The 18,969-nt window shown below is 36.8% G+C and overlaps 1 protein-coding gene across 2 annotated transcripts in view; it reads right to left on the bottom strand.

The window, feature by feature from the left end:
• Positions 1-18,969, bottom strand: part of LOC117345046 — a 33,109-nt gene that overhangs the window by 938 nt on the left and 13,202 nt on the right. For both annotated transcript variants that reach the window (XM_033907985.1, XM_033907986.1), the window contains 12 exons: positions 17,351-17,740; positions 16,693-17,046; positions 14,270-14,665; positions 13,332-13,733; positions 12,821-13,174; positions 11,767-11,814; positions 4,707-5,039; positions 4,295-4,413; positions 3,782-4,134; positions 1,271-2,192; positions 1,063-1,084; positions 614-916 (listed from right to left, as the gene is read on the bottom strand). In XM_033907985.1, the coding sequence (XP_033763876.1) occupies positions 614-916; positions 1,063-1,084; positions 1,271-2,192; positions 3,782-4,134; positions 4,295-4,413; positions 4,707-5,039; positions 11,767-11,814; positions 12,821-13,174; positions 13,332-13,733; positions 14,270-14,665; positions 16,693-17,046; positions 17,351-17,740 (3,996 nt within the window). The remainder of the gene's footprint in view (positions 1-613; positions 917-1,062; positions 1,085-1,270; positions 2,193-3,781; positions 4,135-4,294; positions 4,414-4,706; positions 5,040-11,766; positions 11,815-12,820; positions 13,175-13,331; positions 13,734-14,269; positions 14,666-16,692; positions 17,047-17,350; positions 17,741-18,969) is intronic.

Consider the following 18,969-nt stretch of genomic DNA (forward strand, 5'->3'; position numbering starts at 1 on the left):
ATCTTGGCCTCCAACATTGTATGATTTAGATTTGGTCTATGTTCTCTACTTTTCTCATCTTTTCTCTATTCCTCGTGATCACTTGAAAGGAAATGGGACCTACATACATGTACGTAACCTGACAAAATTCCACGAAGAACTCGACATTACAACGGAAAGAGGGGGAAATACCTTTCCATTACTTCTCAAGAAATAGCGAGAACAATCCTCAACTGTCGGTCATTTTGCAGAAAATTGCGAATAAGTGTTTACGGACCTATGATTGACAGACGACTGACCATGGACATAAGACAATTTGGGGGAGATTAGGGAAATACTTAGTTGACGGTAACTTGATGTTGTATATACTGTATATACAAGTTGGTTATGGAAGTAGTAAATATATATTGTTTTCAAGCTGAATAAAGTATGCTTTGAATGATATCCAACACAAAGAAATCGAATTGCACTGATAATTTGTTTTTTTTAAGAAATTTTGTCGCGTCTGAAAAAAACAAGTCCAAGGAAAGCGATGCAGGCAAAATGCGATTCATATTGCCGTAGATATTAACTCTAGATATCTCAATCAATAAATAATCCTTACAAATATTGAGAGTAGTTACATGTTAGCTACCTTGAATGAGATTTGTATCTTTGATGTGTTCAAGTTCTGTCATCATAGCAGTGCTATCCAGCCCATGTGTTTCCATTGCCGTGACAATCTGCTGTAAACTAACGTCCAGACGGGGATTACTCCAGGAGAGGAAGATCTTGGTCACCTGTGACCTGAAGGACAGATGACCACATGTTTGTCGGATCTGGCTGATCTCTGCATCCCGAAGTCCAAGTTCAATGAAGAACATATGATGAGCTTCGTAGATGAACTTCGCGATACGGCCCATCTCTCTGTAGGTCGGACGTCTTTGTAAATCCACACCTATTTATATAATCATATAAGGTATGCATATTACCCACAAAACTACAACTTGCCTTCGCAGAACATTAAAAAAGCTTACATTTTAAAGAATTCACATACCTTCGTTCTGGTCTAAATAAATATTAAATAAACAAACTTCAACTCACCGGATACTTCTTGTCCATGATTCTAAAACATGAATAACAGTAAATATTTCGATAGTTCAATTTCAATTTCAATACGATATATCATAAGAGGAGCTCAACGGAAGTGTTCAACTAAAATCCAAATCTGCGTTAAAGTTATCAATATATATAAGTATCTGTCGAATTAGAAATATAAATAATTTGCAATGGCGTTATTCTTAAAACTTACCTCTGTAAAGACATCAAACCATACATCATAGTGTTGTCTGTGTATGGGTTCCGTCTTCTGGACCCCGACACCATGATCAGTTTGTAAACAATCCAGTGGTGAGGTCTGAAGAAGTCGGTCCGCCTCCACTGCCTCATCACTTGGCCTCACTATCGGGTGGGAGTGTAGGTAGTAGTCGAACTTCAGGTGGCCCTGTTGGTTCATGATCAGTATTTGTTGCAGGACATCAACTAACACGAGCCGGATAGCATTACCTCTTCCCGGGGCAACTGCACTATCACCATTGATCTTGAACAGTGTGAGTTTCATCACATTGCCACTACAATGAATCATTATATTCCAGAGTCGGTCAATCGCTAAGGCGACGAAACCTCTGTGACAGTAACGGAAACATGGCTTATCGGGAATTACAAAAGGCTGGAATCTCTGGATACAGGCTGCAATGAATTTATCCCAGATCGCCTGTGGAATGAACCGTTTTTTAAATTGAACACAAAGTGTGCAAGATTTGACTGTTGTAGATTTGAACAGTATCTGTTCTGCAATCTCTATCTCCGCGTCTCCAGCTGTCTTCAACATGCTTGGGACAACGTAGTTGTTCACCTGTTCGTCTTTGTCTTTCGGCAGCGGCTTCACAAGAAGTCCGAGTCGCTCCATGGCTGCTACAAGAACATGGAAATGGTCAAGGAATTTGTGTTCAGGATGTTTCCCCCATAGTATTTTCAAAACTTCTTTCGGCAGTCGTCCCGTCTCTTCAAACTCTTCCCAAAGTTTCCTTTCAGAACAGGTTAGTCCACTAACAAACTTGATTGCAGTTATCAGGCACTTAAAGGCGTCAATCACCCACTGAGGTTCCAAAACAATGATAGGATTGTCACTTTCCAGATCAAAGCAAAGCATGAATCCAGTCAGATGGAGATACCTGTATTGAAGAAACAAGCGCATATATGTTGAGATTAATTATGATATATTATCTTAATGAACAATATCGTGTAACGAACTTTATTTTTCACGCTTAGATGTCGCCTTCTTGAGCACAATTTCATGAATGCAACACGAGGATCGGACATCAGGCGACGCCTATCTAAGTCTTCTCGTAAGAAACATATACACTGATAACAAAGTTTTTGTTTAGCATCCATGTAGCGGATAATATACATAATTTAGAACATACATCGACAATTATACATAATTCATTAGAAGATTACAGTAATAAGGCTTAGTTGTGTTGAGATATCCTTCCAGATATAATTAAGACTTATTGTAATAATGTTATTGTCGTATATGATATGTTAATATGACAATATATTAATTAAGGTATGTTCCATATATGCATATTTTGTGATGATTGTTCATACATTACTTCCTTGAGTTACAGGCAACAGAGCACAATGCTGTACTTTTTATGATTTGGTTTATTTTGTTTATCGTCATTTAAGGACAATCAGGTTTTTGAGTCGAAGGAAAGCCTGAGTAACCGGAGAAAAATCACCGACCCACGGTCGGTATCCATCAACTGCCCCAAGTGGGTTTTAAACCCGCAACCTTGAGGTGGAGGGCTAATAAAGTGTCATCGCGGCCCTAATGCTGTACATAAATGTTAACTGATTAATGTGGTAAAGAACATTCCTGAATGGTGAATGTATAAATCTTTCAGCTACTTCAGCATATCTTTCAAGGGAGTGATTTACCAAGCGTTAAGCCAACTTCATATTGATTTGTTGTAGTAATTTGTATTTGCGTGAGGTTAAGTAATAACATTCCAACATGTCTAATTGCATAGGAACAATCATTAGAATATTGGACCTTACTGTAATTGAAGTGTCGAAAAGACCGTTGCTGTCTATGAGCATGTAAATTACCAATGACCTTTATATACATCTATCATTTCATATAGGGTCTAGTAAGTAATAACGACGGTATACACCAATATAGGTACTGGATCCTAACAAACAAATGTTGGATGCGTATTTTTAGAAATAGATAATTGTCAAGTAGTAATAACGACAATACAGAAAAGTAAATTGTCGAATTTTCGAGGCAATCTGCCCCCTTATCAAGACACAGGTAAATTACATACGATCACATATAGACATAGAAGATGGAACAGTTACACAAATATAGTGAGTATAAGCAACAATAAATATCGTTATGTTGTAAAAACGATCCCCCTCGGCCGATAATTAATTGGCCGAGGGCCTATTATGATCATCATTTCATATATATATATTGATCAAACCTGGTTAGGGGTAAGTTGGAGGAATCCCCGTTATAAGATGTGTAAACAAAAAAACTGTTTTGATTTTTATCACGTGCCATATCAGTTGTGAATCAAGCGTAGGTATGGGATAAATACATAGATAACCAATACATCTGTAGACTTGTCAGCTTATGCAGACACTCACTGTACATTCGTCCCCATTTTCAGTTCATGTTTCGATGGAAAATTGCTTGATGCATGTTTATAAAACTGAAGAAATACCAACATTTTCGGCCGAAGAAATTACTTACCTCAGAAATAACTTCAAGCTAGCCATGCCATCCAGTGGCAGTGTCATCTCTCTGTTTAACTCCGCCAACTCCTCAATTGTAATGACTTTCACCCTCGAATCTTTCTTTTGTAACAATTCGAATTCAAGGGCAATCCATTTCCCTGGGATTCTCTTTCTCCACTGTGACTGCAGTGGCGCAATCTCCGCTATTTTTCTCCATATCTTCAGGAAGACATCTTTACATGTACTGCTGTCATTCAAGTGAGGGATCGGAAAGATACCCTTGATATGAGTTTCCATTATTTCCGGTATTCCCGGGACAGATCTGAGCTCGCCTAATATATTAGCTAGTGCTTCTTTTTTCATCGCCTCCTGTCAACAAATGCTCATATGATATAATGATATCAATTATACATTTATCATCACATCAAACGCTATATTCAGGCCCGTTTTTGTAATTAATATGCTCTGATATACTATCGTTGATTTATAACAGACAATTTATGCAGCATTTAAGAAGAAAATAACTTACTGATCCTCCTACAAGATCCATATGGGAACCGATCAACAACACTGGTGGCGTCCCTTTCCTGCTCTCTTCGATATCCACTGCGTATGTCGCTATCGACTGCAACCACTTAACTATACTTTCTGTAAACAAAGATACAATATATCATCATTTTCTTCAAGATATCGTACGACCAGTTATGTGTCGGGTCTATCATGGATCATTATAAAGTTAAAGCACGTGAGTTATTGTTTAGAGTTGCTGTTAAGAAACAAAAGTGAGCCGAAAAATCAAAACTGCTTAGGGTGTTCAGGCTATGAAGATGACTTAGTATAAAACATTTTTGCAATAAGCACAAATTACACAATTTTTAACATACACGCTGTATGTAGACACACTAGGCATATACAAAAGTCTCTGAATATACGTTACGTACCTAGACCTTCCTTCTTTTCCTTGTCATTGAGACACATCGCAGCGTTGAACACCAGTAGGTAGATGCTGTCACTTGTCATGAGGGAGTGATGGGTATTGTAGAAGACTTCCTCTCCTCCGAAGTCATACATTGTGACGAATGCCTTTGACTTATACAGGGAACTGGCCTTCTTACGCAGCACCAAATCAATCACCTCTTTCTGTTTTGAGGTGATATTTACTGTTGGTAATTCGGATTCTGCCTGGGGTCTTTCCTTGTCATTTCCCCAGGACAATGTGTCATGTGCGTTAGGTGGGTCATGTTTATCGGGTGCGTCAGGTGCCTCACCAGGGTCTGAAAGTAAATGTTTTGACTTTTTTTTCATGATTTTTACCGTTTTAAATATATCGGGATTTTCCCCTAAATGACAAATTGTGATTCTAACTTAACGGTGTATGATAGATCGGAATTCTTACCGTGTATGATAGATCGGGATTCTAACAGTGAATCATAGATTGGGATTTTAACAGTGTATGTTAGATTGGGATTCTAATCGTGCATGACAGATTTGGATTATAACATTGTATGTTAGATTGGGATTATAACAGTGTATGACAGATTGGGATTATAACAGTGTATGACAGATTGGGATTATAACAGTGTGTGACAGATTGGGATTATAACCGTGTATGTTAGATCGGGATTATAACAGTGTATGTTAGATTGGGATTATAAAAGTGTATGACAAATTGGGATTTTAACAGTGATTGATAGATTGGGATTATAACAGTGTGTGTTAGATTGGGATTATAACAGTGTATGATAGATTGGGATTATAACAGTGTATGACAGATTGGGATTATAACAGTGTATGACAGATTGGGATTATAACAGTGTATGACAGATTGGGATTATAACAGTGTATGACAGATTGGGATTATAACAGTGTATGACAGATTGGGATTATAACAGTGAATGACAGATTGGGATTATAACAGTGTATGACAGACTGGGATTATAACAGTGTATGACAGATTGGGATTATAACAGTGTATGACAGATTGGGATTATAACAGTGTATGACAGATTGGGATTATAACAGTGTATGACAGATTGGGATTATAACAGTGTATGACAGATTGGGATTATAACAGTGTATGATAGATTGGGATTATAACAGTGTATGACAGATTGGGATTCTAAAAGTGTATGACAGATTTGGATTATAACAGTGTATGATAGATTGGGATTAAAACATTGTATGACAGATTGGGATTATAACAGTGTATGTTAGATTGGGATTATAACAGTGTTTGACAGATCGGGATTATAACAGTGTATGTTAAATCAGGATTATAACAGTGTATGACAGATTGGGATTATAACAGTGTATGTTAGATTGGGATTATAACAGTGTATGATAGTTGGGATTATAACAGTGTATGATAGATTGGGATTATAACAGTGTATGATAGATTGGGATTATAACAGTGTATGTTAGATTGGGATTATAACAGTGTATGTTAGATTGGGATTATAACAGTGTATGTTAGATTGGGATTATAACAGTGTATGACAGATTGGGATTATAACAGTGTATGACAGATTGGGATTATAACAGTGTATGTTAGATTGGGATTATAACAGTGTATGTTAGATTGGGATTCTAACAGTGTATGACAGATTGGGATTATAACATTGTATGACAGATCGGGATTATAACAGTGTATGACAGATCGGGATTATAACATTGCATGACAGATTGGGATTCTAACAGTGTATGTTAGATTGGGATTATAACAGTTAATTATAGATTGGGATTATACCAGTGAATGATAGATTGGGATTATAATCGTGTATGACAGATTGGGATTATAACAGTGTATGACAGATTGGGATTATAACAGTGTATGACAGATTGGGATTATAACAGTGTATGACAGATTGGGATTATAACAGTTAATTACAGATTGGGATTATAACAGTGTATGTTAGATTGGGATTATAACAGTGTATGACAGATTGGGATTATAACAGTGTATGACAGATTGGGATTATAACAGTGTATGTTAGATTGGGATTATAACAGTGTATGACAGATTGGGATTATAACAGTGTATGACAGATTGGGATTATGAAAGTGTATGACAGATTGGGATTATAACATTGTATGACAGATCGGGATTATAACAGTGTATGACAGATCGGGATTATAACATTGCATGACAGATCGGGATTATAACAGTGTATGACAGATTGGGATTATAACAGTTAATTACAGATTGGGATTATAACAGTGTATGTTAGATTGGGATTATAACAGTGTATGATAGATTGGGATTATAACAGTGTCTGAAAGATTGGGATTATAACAGTGTATGACAGATTGGGATTATAAAAGTGTATGTTAGATTGGATTTATAACAGTGTATGACAGATTGGGATTATAACAGTGTATGATAGACTGGGATCATAAAAGTGTATGTTAGATTGGGATTATAAACAATGTATGACAGATTGGGATTATAACAGTGAATGACAGATTGGGATTATAACAGTGAATGACAGATTGGGATTATAACAGTGTATGACAGATTGGGATTATAACAGTGTATGTTAGATTGGGATTATAACAGTGTATGACAGATTGGGATTATAAAAGTGTATGTTAGATTGGGATTATAACAGTGAATGACAGATTGGGATTATAACAGTGTATGACAGATCGGGATTATAACAGTGTATGTAAGTTTGGGATTATAACAGTGTATGTTAGATTGGGATTATAACATTGTATGTTAGATTGGGATTATAACAGTGTATGACAGATTGGGATTATAACGGTGTGTGACAGATTGGGATTATAACAGTGTATGTTAGATTGGGATTATAACGGTGTGTGACAGATTGGGATTATAACAGTGAATGACAGATTGGGATTATAACGGTGTGTGACAGATTGGGATTATAACAGTGAATGACAGATTGGGATTATAACAGTGTATGACAGATTGGGATTATAACAGTGTATGTTAGATTGGGATTATAACGGTGTGTGACAGATTGGGATTATAACAGTGTATGACAGATTGGGATTATAACGGTGTGTGACAGATTGGGATTATAACAGTGTATGACAGATTGGGATTATAACAGTGTATGTTAGATTGGGATTATAACAGTGTATGATAGACTGGGATTATACCAGTGAATATTAGATTGGGATTATGACAGTGTATGACAGATTGGGATTATAACAGTGTATGACAGATTGGGATTATAACAGTGTATGACAGATTGGGATTCTAACAGTGTATGTTAGATTGGGATTATAACAGTGTATGATAGATTGGGATTATACCAGTGAATGATAGATTGGGATTATAATCGTGTATGACAGATTGGGATTATAACAGTGTATGACAGATTGGGATTATAACAGTGTATGACAGATTGGGATTATAACAGTGTATGACAGATTGGGATTATAACAGTGTATGACAGATCGGGATTATAACAGTGTATGACAGATCGGGATTATAACAGTGTATGATAGATTGGGATTATAACAGTGTATGATAGATTGGGATTCTAATCGTGTACGATAGATCTGCCATATGACCGTTTATGATACATTATGATACATAATGTCCGAGGTAGATCGGAATTATAACCGTAAATGTAGATAATATTTTAACCGTATATAACTTAAAGGACGACTTATTTCCTTGTCCAGCATAAAGATACAAACAAAACAAACGGAATCCTAACAAGATTATATCCTTCTTTTAAATTTTAAACATTGGGTGTCATGTAACAAGTTTTTCTCGATTCTATGAGCAGGAAATAGCCAAATCCATCACATTACTTCTTCGTAACTTATTTTATCCTAATCTAGCCAATATCTCGGTCTTGGACCTTCTTTATTGTTGAACAATATTTTAAAATAAACAGGAAGTTATTGAAACAGTATATAGAAAAGGCACTGAAACTTTCAAATAACAGCCAATAATACGTTTTTGAACTTGAAAATGTTTCCTGCATTGTTAATTCCTTTAGCTATTGTTTTTATTCTAGTTGTTCCTGTAACATTTCCGTTTTTACATGTCGATAGAAGGCCGTATGTAACATGGGACGTGAGTAAACTTTTGTCGAGGTGAGAACTGAGACAACACTGCTTTTCTAACACTCTTTATCGTCCGAGTGATCTGAGGTTATCGTCCTCCTCGAAAAATAACAGCCGTTATTACCTAGATCATGCAACAACTTGTTGTTTGTAGAAACGTAATTAGACATGTAATAACAAGGCTAAAGTCTAAATCCTGAGTGAGCTTAAGGATATGCACGTTTAAATGATAGATAAATATAACAAATGCATTACTAAATCTCATCTCGTCATATATATACTGAAACGAAAAAGAAACGCAACTTCAAATTGTAGGTTTAATAAAATAATACTTGTGAGCATTATGTTTAAATTTCATATGTAATAGTTAATATTGAATATTGATGTAACATCCTTTAAATGTTTAGAGATTTTTAAGAACAGGTCACTTTGCTAGAAGGTCATGATTGGTAGTACCCTACGTGAATCCAAGTTGAAATGGCAGCAGTTTTGAAACCGTGCCCTAATATCGTGTGTGTCCTCCTCGAACAGTTATCACATCTCTAATTCTTTGTTGCATTGAGTTCATCAGGGCATTGACTTTCCGTATTGGAATGTTATTCCATTCTTGGACGAGTGCATTTGCTAACTGAGGGAGGGTATTTGGGGGGGTTACGGCGATTTCGAATTCTTCTGTCTAATTCATCCCACAAATGCTCGATTGGGGACAGGTCGGGGCTATATGGAGGCCAATCTATAGGAACAATGTTCTGTGTCGCAAGAAAGTCTCTACAGACTCTTGCAACGTGTGGTCTCGCGTTATCTTGCTGAAAGGTTAGATGATGCTGCCTAACAAACGGCACAACATGGGGCCTAAGGATCTCATCCCGATAGCGTACGGCCGTTAAATTCCCATTGACTATCACCAAAGGCGTCTTCAAACCATGGGAGATTCCCGCCCAAACCATAACTGATCCACCCCCAAATCGGTCGTGTTCCAAAACACAGGCGTCAGCAAAACGTTCGCCTCGACGCCGGTACACACGTTGACGGCCATCTGCTCGTAATAACGTGAATCGAGATTCATCGGTGAAGAGCATAGACCTCCAACGTCTCATAGGAAAACGTCTGGGCATATGTGCCGTTGCCCATTGCATACGACGTGCTCGACGTTGCGGTGTTAGTGGTAAACCAACGTACTGTCGCCTTGCACGCAAATTAGCCTCACGCAGTCTGTTGATCACTGTTTGGGGATGAATTCGACGGTTATGATTACCAATCGTATTCCTTGCCGTTTCAGCGGCCGTTAATCTCCTGTTACGCAGGTGTGCCAACCTAAGAACCCGGTCTTGACGTCGCGACGTTACGCGTGGACGTCCTGATCTCGGCTGGTCATCGACTCTTCCTGTTGCGTTAAGACGTGAAACTAATCGACTAATAGTCGATTTGTGAACTCTGAATTGTCGAGCGACGTGAAGTTGCGTGTTCCCTGCCAGAAGCATCGCTATAGCACGTCCTCTATCAACCTTTGATAACCGTGGCATAATTGTAAAAGGAATTATTGTTTGCAAAAGTATTGGCGATGATGTGGCTCAATGTTAGTGATGAATTGATACTGGTTTGAATGAAAAAAGAACGCATATGTTTGTACAGGCATGGTTTTTGATGTTTTTACCGCGCCGGAAGTGCATAGGTCTCTAGTCACACTTGGGTGATTTTGAAGATTGGTATGGGTGTTAGGCAGGGTGCATGTTTATTTCCGCGATTTTTATACAGATATGTATATTTAATACAAAATTAATCACAATTTTCCATGTTGCGTTTCTTTTTCGTTTCAGTATATTATGCCATATGTATGACACCACGTTAATACCAGAACAGTTTTCTCAATGCACTTTGTGTCTTTCGTACAGTCTAATGAGATGGTAGGTGTTAGACACTGCTGGTGGACTTTACAGTCCCGAGGTTTATCGTACAGGTGGTAAACACTTATGGTGGACTTTTCAGTCCCGAGGTTTATCGTACAGGTGGTAAACACTGCTGGTGGACATTAATCCCGAGGTTTATCATACAGGTGGTAGACACTGCTGGTGGATTTTACAGTCCCGAGGTTTATCGTACAGGTGTTAGACACTGCTGGTGGACATTAATCCCGAAGTTTATCGTACAGGTGTTAGACACTGCTGGTGGATTTTACAGTCCCTAGATTTATCATACAGGTGGTAAACACTGCTGGTGGATTTTTCAGTCCCTAGATTTATCGTACAGGTGGTAAACACTTATGGTGGACTTTTCAGTCCAAAGGTTTATCGTACAGGTGGTAGACACTGCTGGTGGACTTTTCAGTCCCGGGGTTTATCGTACAGGTGGTAAACACTGCTGGTGGACATTAATCCCGAGGTTTATCATACAGGTGGTAGACACTGCTGGTGGATTTTACAGTCCCTAGATTTATCATACAGGTGGTAGACACTGCTGGTGGACATTAATCCCGAAGTTTATCGTACAGGTGGTAGACACTGCTGGTGGACTTTTCAGTCCCGAGGTTTATCATAATATTTCGAATAGTGACACACATGAATGTTCACATGTACTAAATGTTCTTTTGAAATGCATTATGAAAGCTACAAAATTTATCGAAATTATCAAATTTATTGATTGAAGGATCTGATGCCCCTACCCATCCAGATTTTAGTCCTTTATTTCATCTATTTCGGGTTTTGTTGTTACGATCCTCATCAATGCTTTGGGTCCGTAGCAATACTGACGGGTCTTAGAAGTAAGTAACAACTGTGTGATATAGTCTAATCCAATTTTGCACTACTGTATTAAACTCTAAATTTTTTTTGAAATGTGATTATATCCTAGTTTTAGTAACTGTGTATCTTTTGTACATGCTTCCACCAGTGTGTTGATTAATATGTACACTTGACCATTTAGTGTAAGATTAGGAGGTTTTTTAATTACGGATCTTACCTGCGTTTCCATTGTCTGTGCTTTTGGTGTATTTTTCAGCATTATAACCTGAAAGGAAGCAATTTCAATTTAATTTTTACAATCACAAAATAATACTCTAATAGACCGAAACTTCACCTTCGATCCCTTCCCGGCGCTATGTGTGTTTCTCAGGAACTGTGACCATCGTATGTTGTAATGGTAATTATCTTGGGCAAGACTCTTTATCCAAATTGCGTTTTTCTATTTCTTTGCCTTTGTTAAATTCCAAAACACTGCTACCTGTAAATGGATTTCTTATAAGCATCTGTCCGCGCTTTATAAGCACTTCATTTATAAGAACATTTCCATGAGAAAGAAATATTGTATAATATGAAACTTTCGTTGATAAACATTATAATAAAATTTGCAGCTGAAAAACAAACAATCTGTACCGGTGTTTACAATCGAGATATACGTACTCCGCTCCCGGTATAAGTCCTTTATCGAGGTAGCACAACATACTGCATACAACTTGTATAATGAATACCTAAGTACGTACATAGATGTGTGTTGAACGGAAAACCTCCTGTGTGAGGTAAACCCATGTACGTTTATTTTTTATGTTAGTGAAATAAAAACAAGACAATTCAGCAAATTACCACCGAGTGTGAATTTAAACGTATTCGCGTCCTAGATTAGAAAGATTTGTTATCCATGTGTAGGAGACAGAGCCCGGAAAACACTTTCTCTTTCATGTAGATCAAAGGTCAAAATGTAGGTCAGAGTGACCTACTTTGAGTACGCTACACATCGCCTCATTTAACGAAGCCATGCCTCAAATATGAAGTGCCATTGTTAAGGAAAAAATATAATCTTTATTTGATGTAGGTCAAATGTCGTAACGTAATAAATATGCAACATTACCTACGTTCTACCATATCCCCTCTAACAGTATATTATTGTATAAATTTATTTTGAAATTATTTTAGCAGAAAGGAAGAAATAATTGAAAAAAAGTGATATTAAACAATGATTTGTTTGTTTCGTAAGTTTTTTTTCTGTTGTGATATTTAATATCAGTAATCGTTCTTACTTTTCAGCTTTGTTTCCACCCTGTCATTCGGTCGATTGTGTTCCTTAATTTTATTCACAACCATACGAAGTCTTTCAAGCAAAATGTCCTTGGCTGACGTGCCGGATATCCTTTGCGATGTCTGCAAGTCAAGCAAAAGTCTTCGGATATGAAGTTCCGCAACATTGGTTGAATGGTGGTTGTGACGATCAATGTATTCTCCGAAAAGCTGTTTCACTAGACACGTTTTCCCCACCATTTTCTGACCTACGAATAAAATTTTGATGTTTCTGGTTTCCTCTGCATGCTCGTATAATCCACGGACATACCTTACCACGACCTCACTTTCCAATTCATTGAAGAAGGACGGAAGCTCTGTAAATCAAGCGTTAAAAATATTTTCAGATCTGCCAGTGACCTGTTTTCAAATCAATAAGAATAAGTATACATTATATTGTTTATTATCAAATATTCGATGCACAGCATGCGTCAGATTAAAACATTTTAAAATATAAAATAAAGTCATATATACCATTCTTTATGACTAACTCGTACAAGCGCCTGTGTTCACTGCTTTTGTCTCGGTTCTTTATCACCAAATTTATCGGAGTCATCCCATCCTCGTCCTTTTGGTCCAAAATACCTGGACATTTCTTAGAAAGCATCTGCCAGACTTCTTTCCAAGGACGCCCAAAGGTCGCTAGGTAATGAGAAGCGTTATTTTCTAAATCATCACTTTGGCAGGATTGATAAACAGATGTGATTTCTGTTAGGTATAATGCAACACTTTCTTTGTCATGTAGAATTGCAAACATGAGAGAAGTCTGTCCAAATCTGCTTCGTGTCTCCAGTGGGTGTCCCTTTATGAAGAGCTTTTTCAGGTTGTCTAGATCTCCATCTCTAGCATAATCGTTGACCTGGTCTGTCATATCACCTATAACAGCAAACAATAATGTATACAACGTTATTGACATTTTCATATTCCCTGGTACAAACTACACTAAGTGTTCAACTTTGGTGCATTCAAATTTGAGAGCGCAATACCAAATTTTAACATATTAGCGCCATAAAGAATTAATGCATCCAAAAATGATACATTCAACGTGTAATTAGCCCGATCATAATTGAGGTTTCCCTTTTCATATATGGTGCTTTTAATTTTAGTTATTACAGTAGCTAATTATTTGGCAAAATAAATACAAATAGATAATGTTCTGGATAAGTTTTTCTCCTTAGAATTAAAGTGCTAGTGTTATTGTAACTTCTGATCTTTTTCAAAATATTTTAAAAGGGTTTGTGTTCAGACATCGAAACATCGGTCTATTTCTCTAAGGATAATAGTATATAAACCCGAACACACTTAAATTATATAAAATAAAGAACGTTGTCAATCTGACAAATGGTGAGAGGGGATTCAATTACCGTTAAATAAGTGCTTAAAATCATGACTGAATGTTGATTAACTCGTACCTTTCATTATAATACAATCGAATAGGCGCTTGTGTTCCCGGCTTTTGTCTCTATTCCTTATCAACAAATCCAATGGTGTCATATCATTGACGTTTTTTTTATACAAGTGTGTTGGACATTTTCGAGAAATCGTCCGCCAAACGTCATTCCAAGGACGCCCCCGTAAAGCCATACAATGTAGCACATTGTTTTGGTCGGAGTCTTTTTCGGTGAGAGTGGTAGCAGGCACGATATTTGCTAAGTACATAGCAACATCTTCCTGATCATGATTGACTGCATGAATGAGACGTGTCCCTTCGGTGATGAGGTTTTTTAGGCGTGACCCTCCTTCTCTGTAAAACCTTTTCAGCTCTTCTACGTTATCGATTGCTAAACATTTGTTGACAAGGTTGTAATCTAAAAATAAATAAATAAATAAATAAACAATGATAAATTATCAACTTTAAAGACAGGTACTATTTTTGATGTACCCGGACACTGGGAAATGTTGTTATTCCTTCCTTCCCGTCCCGTCTAGTCCCATCTTCATGTCTTCAGAGATTTTGAAAAAAAAGATGTTTAGAAAAAGACAAACTTGTCTATAGCCCGTATAACTCCATGTTGCCAGGTACCGAAGCACAATTCACTATTGCTATTTATAAAAACTTATACACCAGCTTAGACATATTATTCTAGCAACTTCAGTTCTTAAGATATTTCGATCAAACTGTACAAAGGTCACGCATAAGTAAACATAAGTCGAATCAATCAAAATCGTTGTTGATTGAATGTTAAGTATAAGCGTAAGGTAAGCGTCTTCTTCTTCATCCACGATATCCGCAAGCGGAACTACCAGGGATAAAAACCGTCGAACACGTCTGACTTTATATTGCACAAGGACTTTTATAGACATCCAACTCTCTAAACCCTATGCTTCTAGTTGTTTTCCGTCAGTGATCGGCATCAGAAATTAAATAAACTGGGATTATATGTATCTTGAAATGGAAAAGTTACAACAGGGAAGTTGAGTCATCACACTCATTAAATTCGGGTGTGGTTCATTTTCCATTTTTATGTAGTAACATTCCTCTTTTCCGATTCTATGGTATTAAATGCCCAAGTTAATTCAATATGAAGGGACAGAACCAAAAATTCCGTTTTTATGTAAACCAGGTTTAACGCCGATATTTATTTTCGAAACTGACTACATGTATTTCTCACATTTTCGTGAAATAAACTTGATAAGATCGTCAAACTTCAGCCATTGAATACCGTAAAGGGTCTGTTTTCTTTTAATATATTTTTCGCTATGTCGGGGAGTGGCTAAATTCGCAAATGATCGATACCTTAGAAATATCACAAAAATAAAGTCGTTGGCATAAGGTCCAAGGAAAATATGACTTGGATGTTTCAATGTGTTGATTGTATGTGTTAAGCGTAAATAAGCCCTTTGCAGTATTTTTCATATTAAGTGATTACTTTTGATCATAATACTGTATACCTGGTAATTTTCGCCCCCGTTTAATTTTCGCCATTTTCGCCCTTTGATGATAGGGCGAATTTAAGATGACGGCGAAAATTTCAAGCTCAATTGCAGGATTTACAAGTTATCGTACATAGGCTACTTGTAGTCGGATCCAAAACATAGCCTCGTACTTTTCAAGTGTATTTTATCCTATACACTTACAAGCAACACGTGTTATATATTTACACTAAGTTTATAAAATAAGTTATTGTTTTAATCCCATCTATGCATGTGAAATACAATCTAGATATTAATTTAGGCCTAGTAAATTTGCGATATCACGTGGAGTTAATCGAGAATAAGGGCTAAGACAGCGTACTAGGTTTAGTATATTTGATTTAAAAAAAACTATAAATACTAAGTAACTTTAAAAATCCAACAATCTTTTAAAATGATGCACACAAATTAGCATTTATTTCTTGCCATTGTGAAGACTGATTTTATGACTTCACCGTCGCTTTTGGCTTCAATCGATGACAAATGAACAAAAGAAAACACTGGTCAGTAGATTTCTAATTAGTCACGGCATCGTGTTTGCTTAAAATCGACCATGCATACCTGATACTATTTGAATCAATATAGGCTAAAAGTAAATCTGAACACAGGTAAACGTTGTATATTTCACACCTGATTACATTTCACTCCTCAGCGGGATATGCAAAGAAAAGAAAATTGGGGAACTCGATAAATCCCGAGTGTACCGAGTGCAATTGTATCGAGAATTCCGAACGGAATTTTCCGATTGTGAACGAGAAAAATACATTTCTTCAAAGGAGTTTAGGGCGAAATTAAAACGGGGCGAATATCTTTTGTGTTGCTCAAGGGCGAAATAAGCTGGGGCGAAAAATACCAGGTATACAGTATATAGGATTCGAACAGATTTGATGTAAAAATTCCGCACGAAAATTGAACAAATTACCTTTGTCCTCTTCAGTTTTCGTAGACAACTCTTGAGGTGTTCGACCTTCCAGGTCTTCCTCATCTAAACACTGTGGAGCATACTTTACAATCCTATCCCATATACCTGGCCAAGTACGTCCATATTTTGCCATGAGATGAAGAGCGTTCCAGTTATTTTTAACATTCTTCACCTGCACAGAAGCAGGTGATATCTTGTCTATCAGAAACCCGGCCACATTTCGATGACCATACATTATAGCCTCCATCAATGGCGTTTCTCCGAAATTATCAACTCCGTCCAACTGGAAATTACACTCACTCAGCTTCTTTATAATATTCAGGTTGCCTTCCACAGCAGCTATATGGACAGCATCTATAATGAAAGAGTATAACTGATATAGATAAGACATGTTTAAAGAACTTATACATATATACAAGGAAATGTCAATACTACAGAACAGTCATCACTTACAGACAGACAATAATATTCAGATTTGTAACTTTTATTTTGAATGATGTATACATGAATATGGTTTATTATTGTTGTCACGTCTCTTTGATACAGATCTTATTCGTACGTTGTTTTTAAGAACCTGAACCGTTCATACAAGGGAAGTGTGTCCCTTCGAAAATGACAGTAATTATTTTTATTTGATAGAATAATAATGGATACAGACCTTCCTTTAACAGCTTAGTAAGTGTTGCATGGCCCTCACTGTTTGTAGTCATATGCTGAAGGAGCTGTTTCGGCGTGCGGTTCTCTACGTCAATCTGATTTAAACATTCGGGCGCTCTTTCAATAATAGTGTTCCAAATGTCTGGCCATGGGCGTGCATAATATGCCATGAAATGCAGAGCATTCCATACATATTTATGATTGCTTACCCTAAGGGAAGCATGTGGTATCTTGCCCAATAGATATTTTGCTATATTTTTTTGATCGTGTAAAATGCTCTTCATTAGTGGAGTTTCTCCCAGTTCATCTTGTCTGTCCAATGGATAACCGGATTCATCCAGTCTGCTAACTTTGTCAATGTTGCCCTGGATAGCAGCAGCATGAGCAGCACCTGAAAAACGGGGTTCTGATAAATATACAGATGGCAAATCGGTAAGGTCATTTTTTTTATTTGATTTAGTTTTGTGTAAGTTGGTCGATAGGTGTTCTTTCGCGTTTCACTCTTTTGCGCATTCAATGAAAGTTTATATTTCTTGATTACGTTACAATGTTTACAGAGCCAAGGTGTGTCTTCTCCGGCTGCTCATGAAAACCCGTATTTTGTGTCTTTCCACGTTTATCGTGATATCATTAATCAAGTTAAACTTCATGAGATAATGCAAAATAGTATCCAACGATACCAGATTTATATAGGTTTCCGAAGCAGAGTACGTTTAATGTAAGACAACAGCTTTCACTTGGTCAGTCCTATCACGATCACCACCGGAGCGAACCTTGTTCTGATAACCATCATACACTGTGAATGATGAAGTAAAGGCCGTAAAGTCCATTGAGATGTATTCTAATTAGCGACAACAAGTTTCGCATAAAGAGCACAAGGGAAACTTCCAGTATATCAAACAATGGCCTCGTAGGTCTTTGGCAACTTGATTTCTATCATTTGAGAAGACCGATCATATTTTCATATCGTTAATAATGTCAATATAATACATCTCATATCGCATACAATATTTAAAATGTTGTAGTTCATCGAGTTAATCTGACAATACATACATCAGTGACTTGTTCTTTTACTCAATTTAATAATAGATCTCGCAGCGAGGAAGACACATACATTATAAAGGGACATTGAATCTATTTGTCAATATCACCAAAATCTATGATCAACAAATTTTATCAGTGTTCTTTTCACGATGACATCGGCCATTCACCCAAATTTCACCAACTCTTCTAGATTTTAAGTGATCATGCAAACACGATCGCACTTCTAGAACACAAAATACATCTACCTATCCTATAAGGTCTGCTAAAGTACCTTAAAATAAATGAGAAAAACAAGCACACAAAAAGAGGAAAAAAACATATTCTAACAAAACATGTAAATGAAAAAAATACAGTGATAAAGTAAAAAGAATAATGAAAAACGATGATATGCAGTGTTAATGTCAAAGAAGAATTCGAGGAAAATCATGTTCGTTGTGCTTTTAAGACATACAGATATCTAGGCTGATCACTTAAAAGAGTAAATCAAGCACACAGAATGCACGTGGATGAAAATACGAGAGAAGGAGCGCCATGAACAAGAACAAGATGAAAGGACAAGCAGTCACTCCTTAAAAT

Source organism: Pecten maximus, chromosome 16 (genome assembly GCF_902652985.1).
Source record: "Pecten maximus chromosome 16, xPecMax1.1, whole genome shotgun sequence".
NCBI classification, from domain to species: Eukaryota; Metazoa; Mollusca; class Bivalvia; order Pectinida; family Pectinidae; genus Pecten; species Pecten maximus.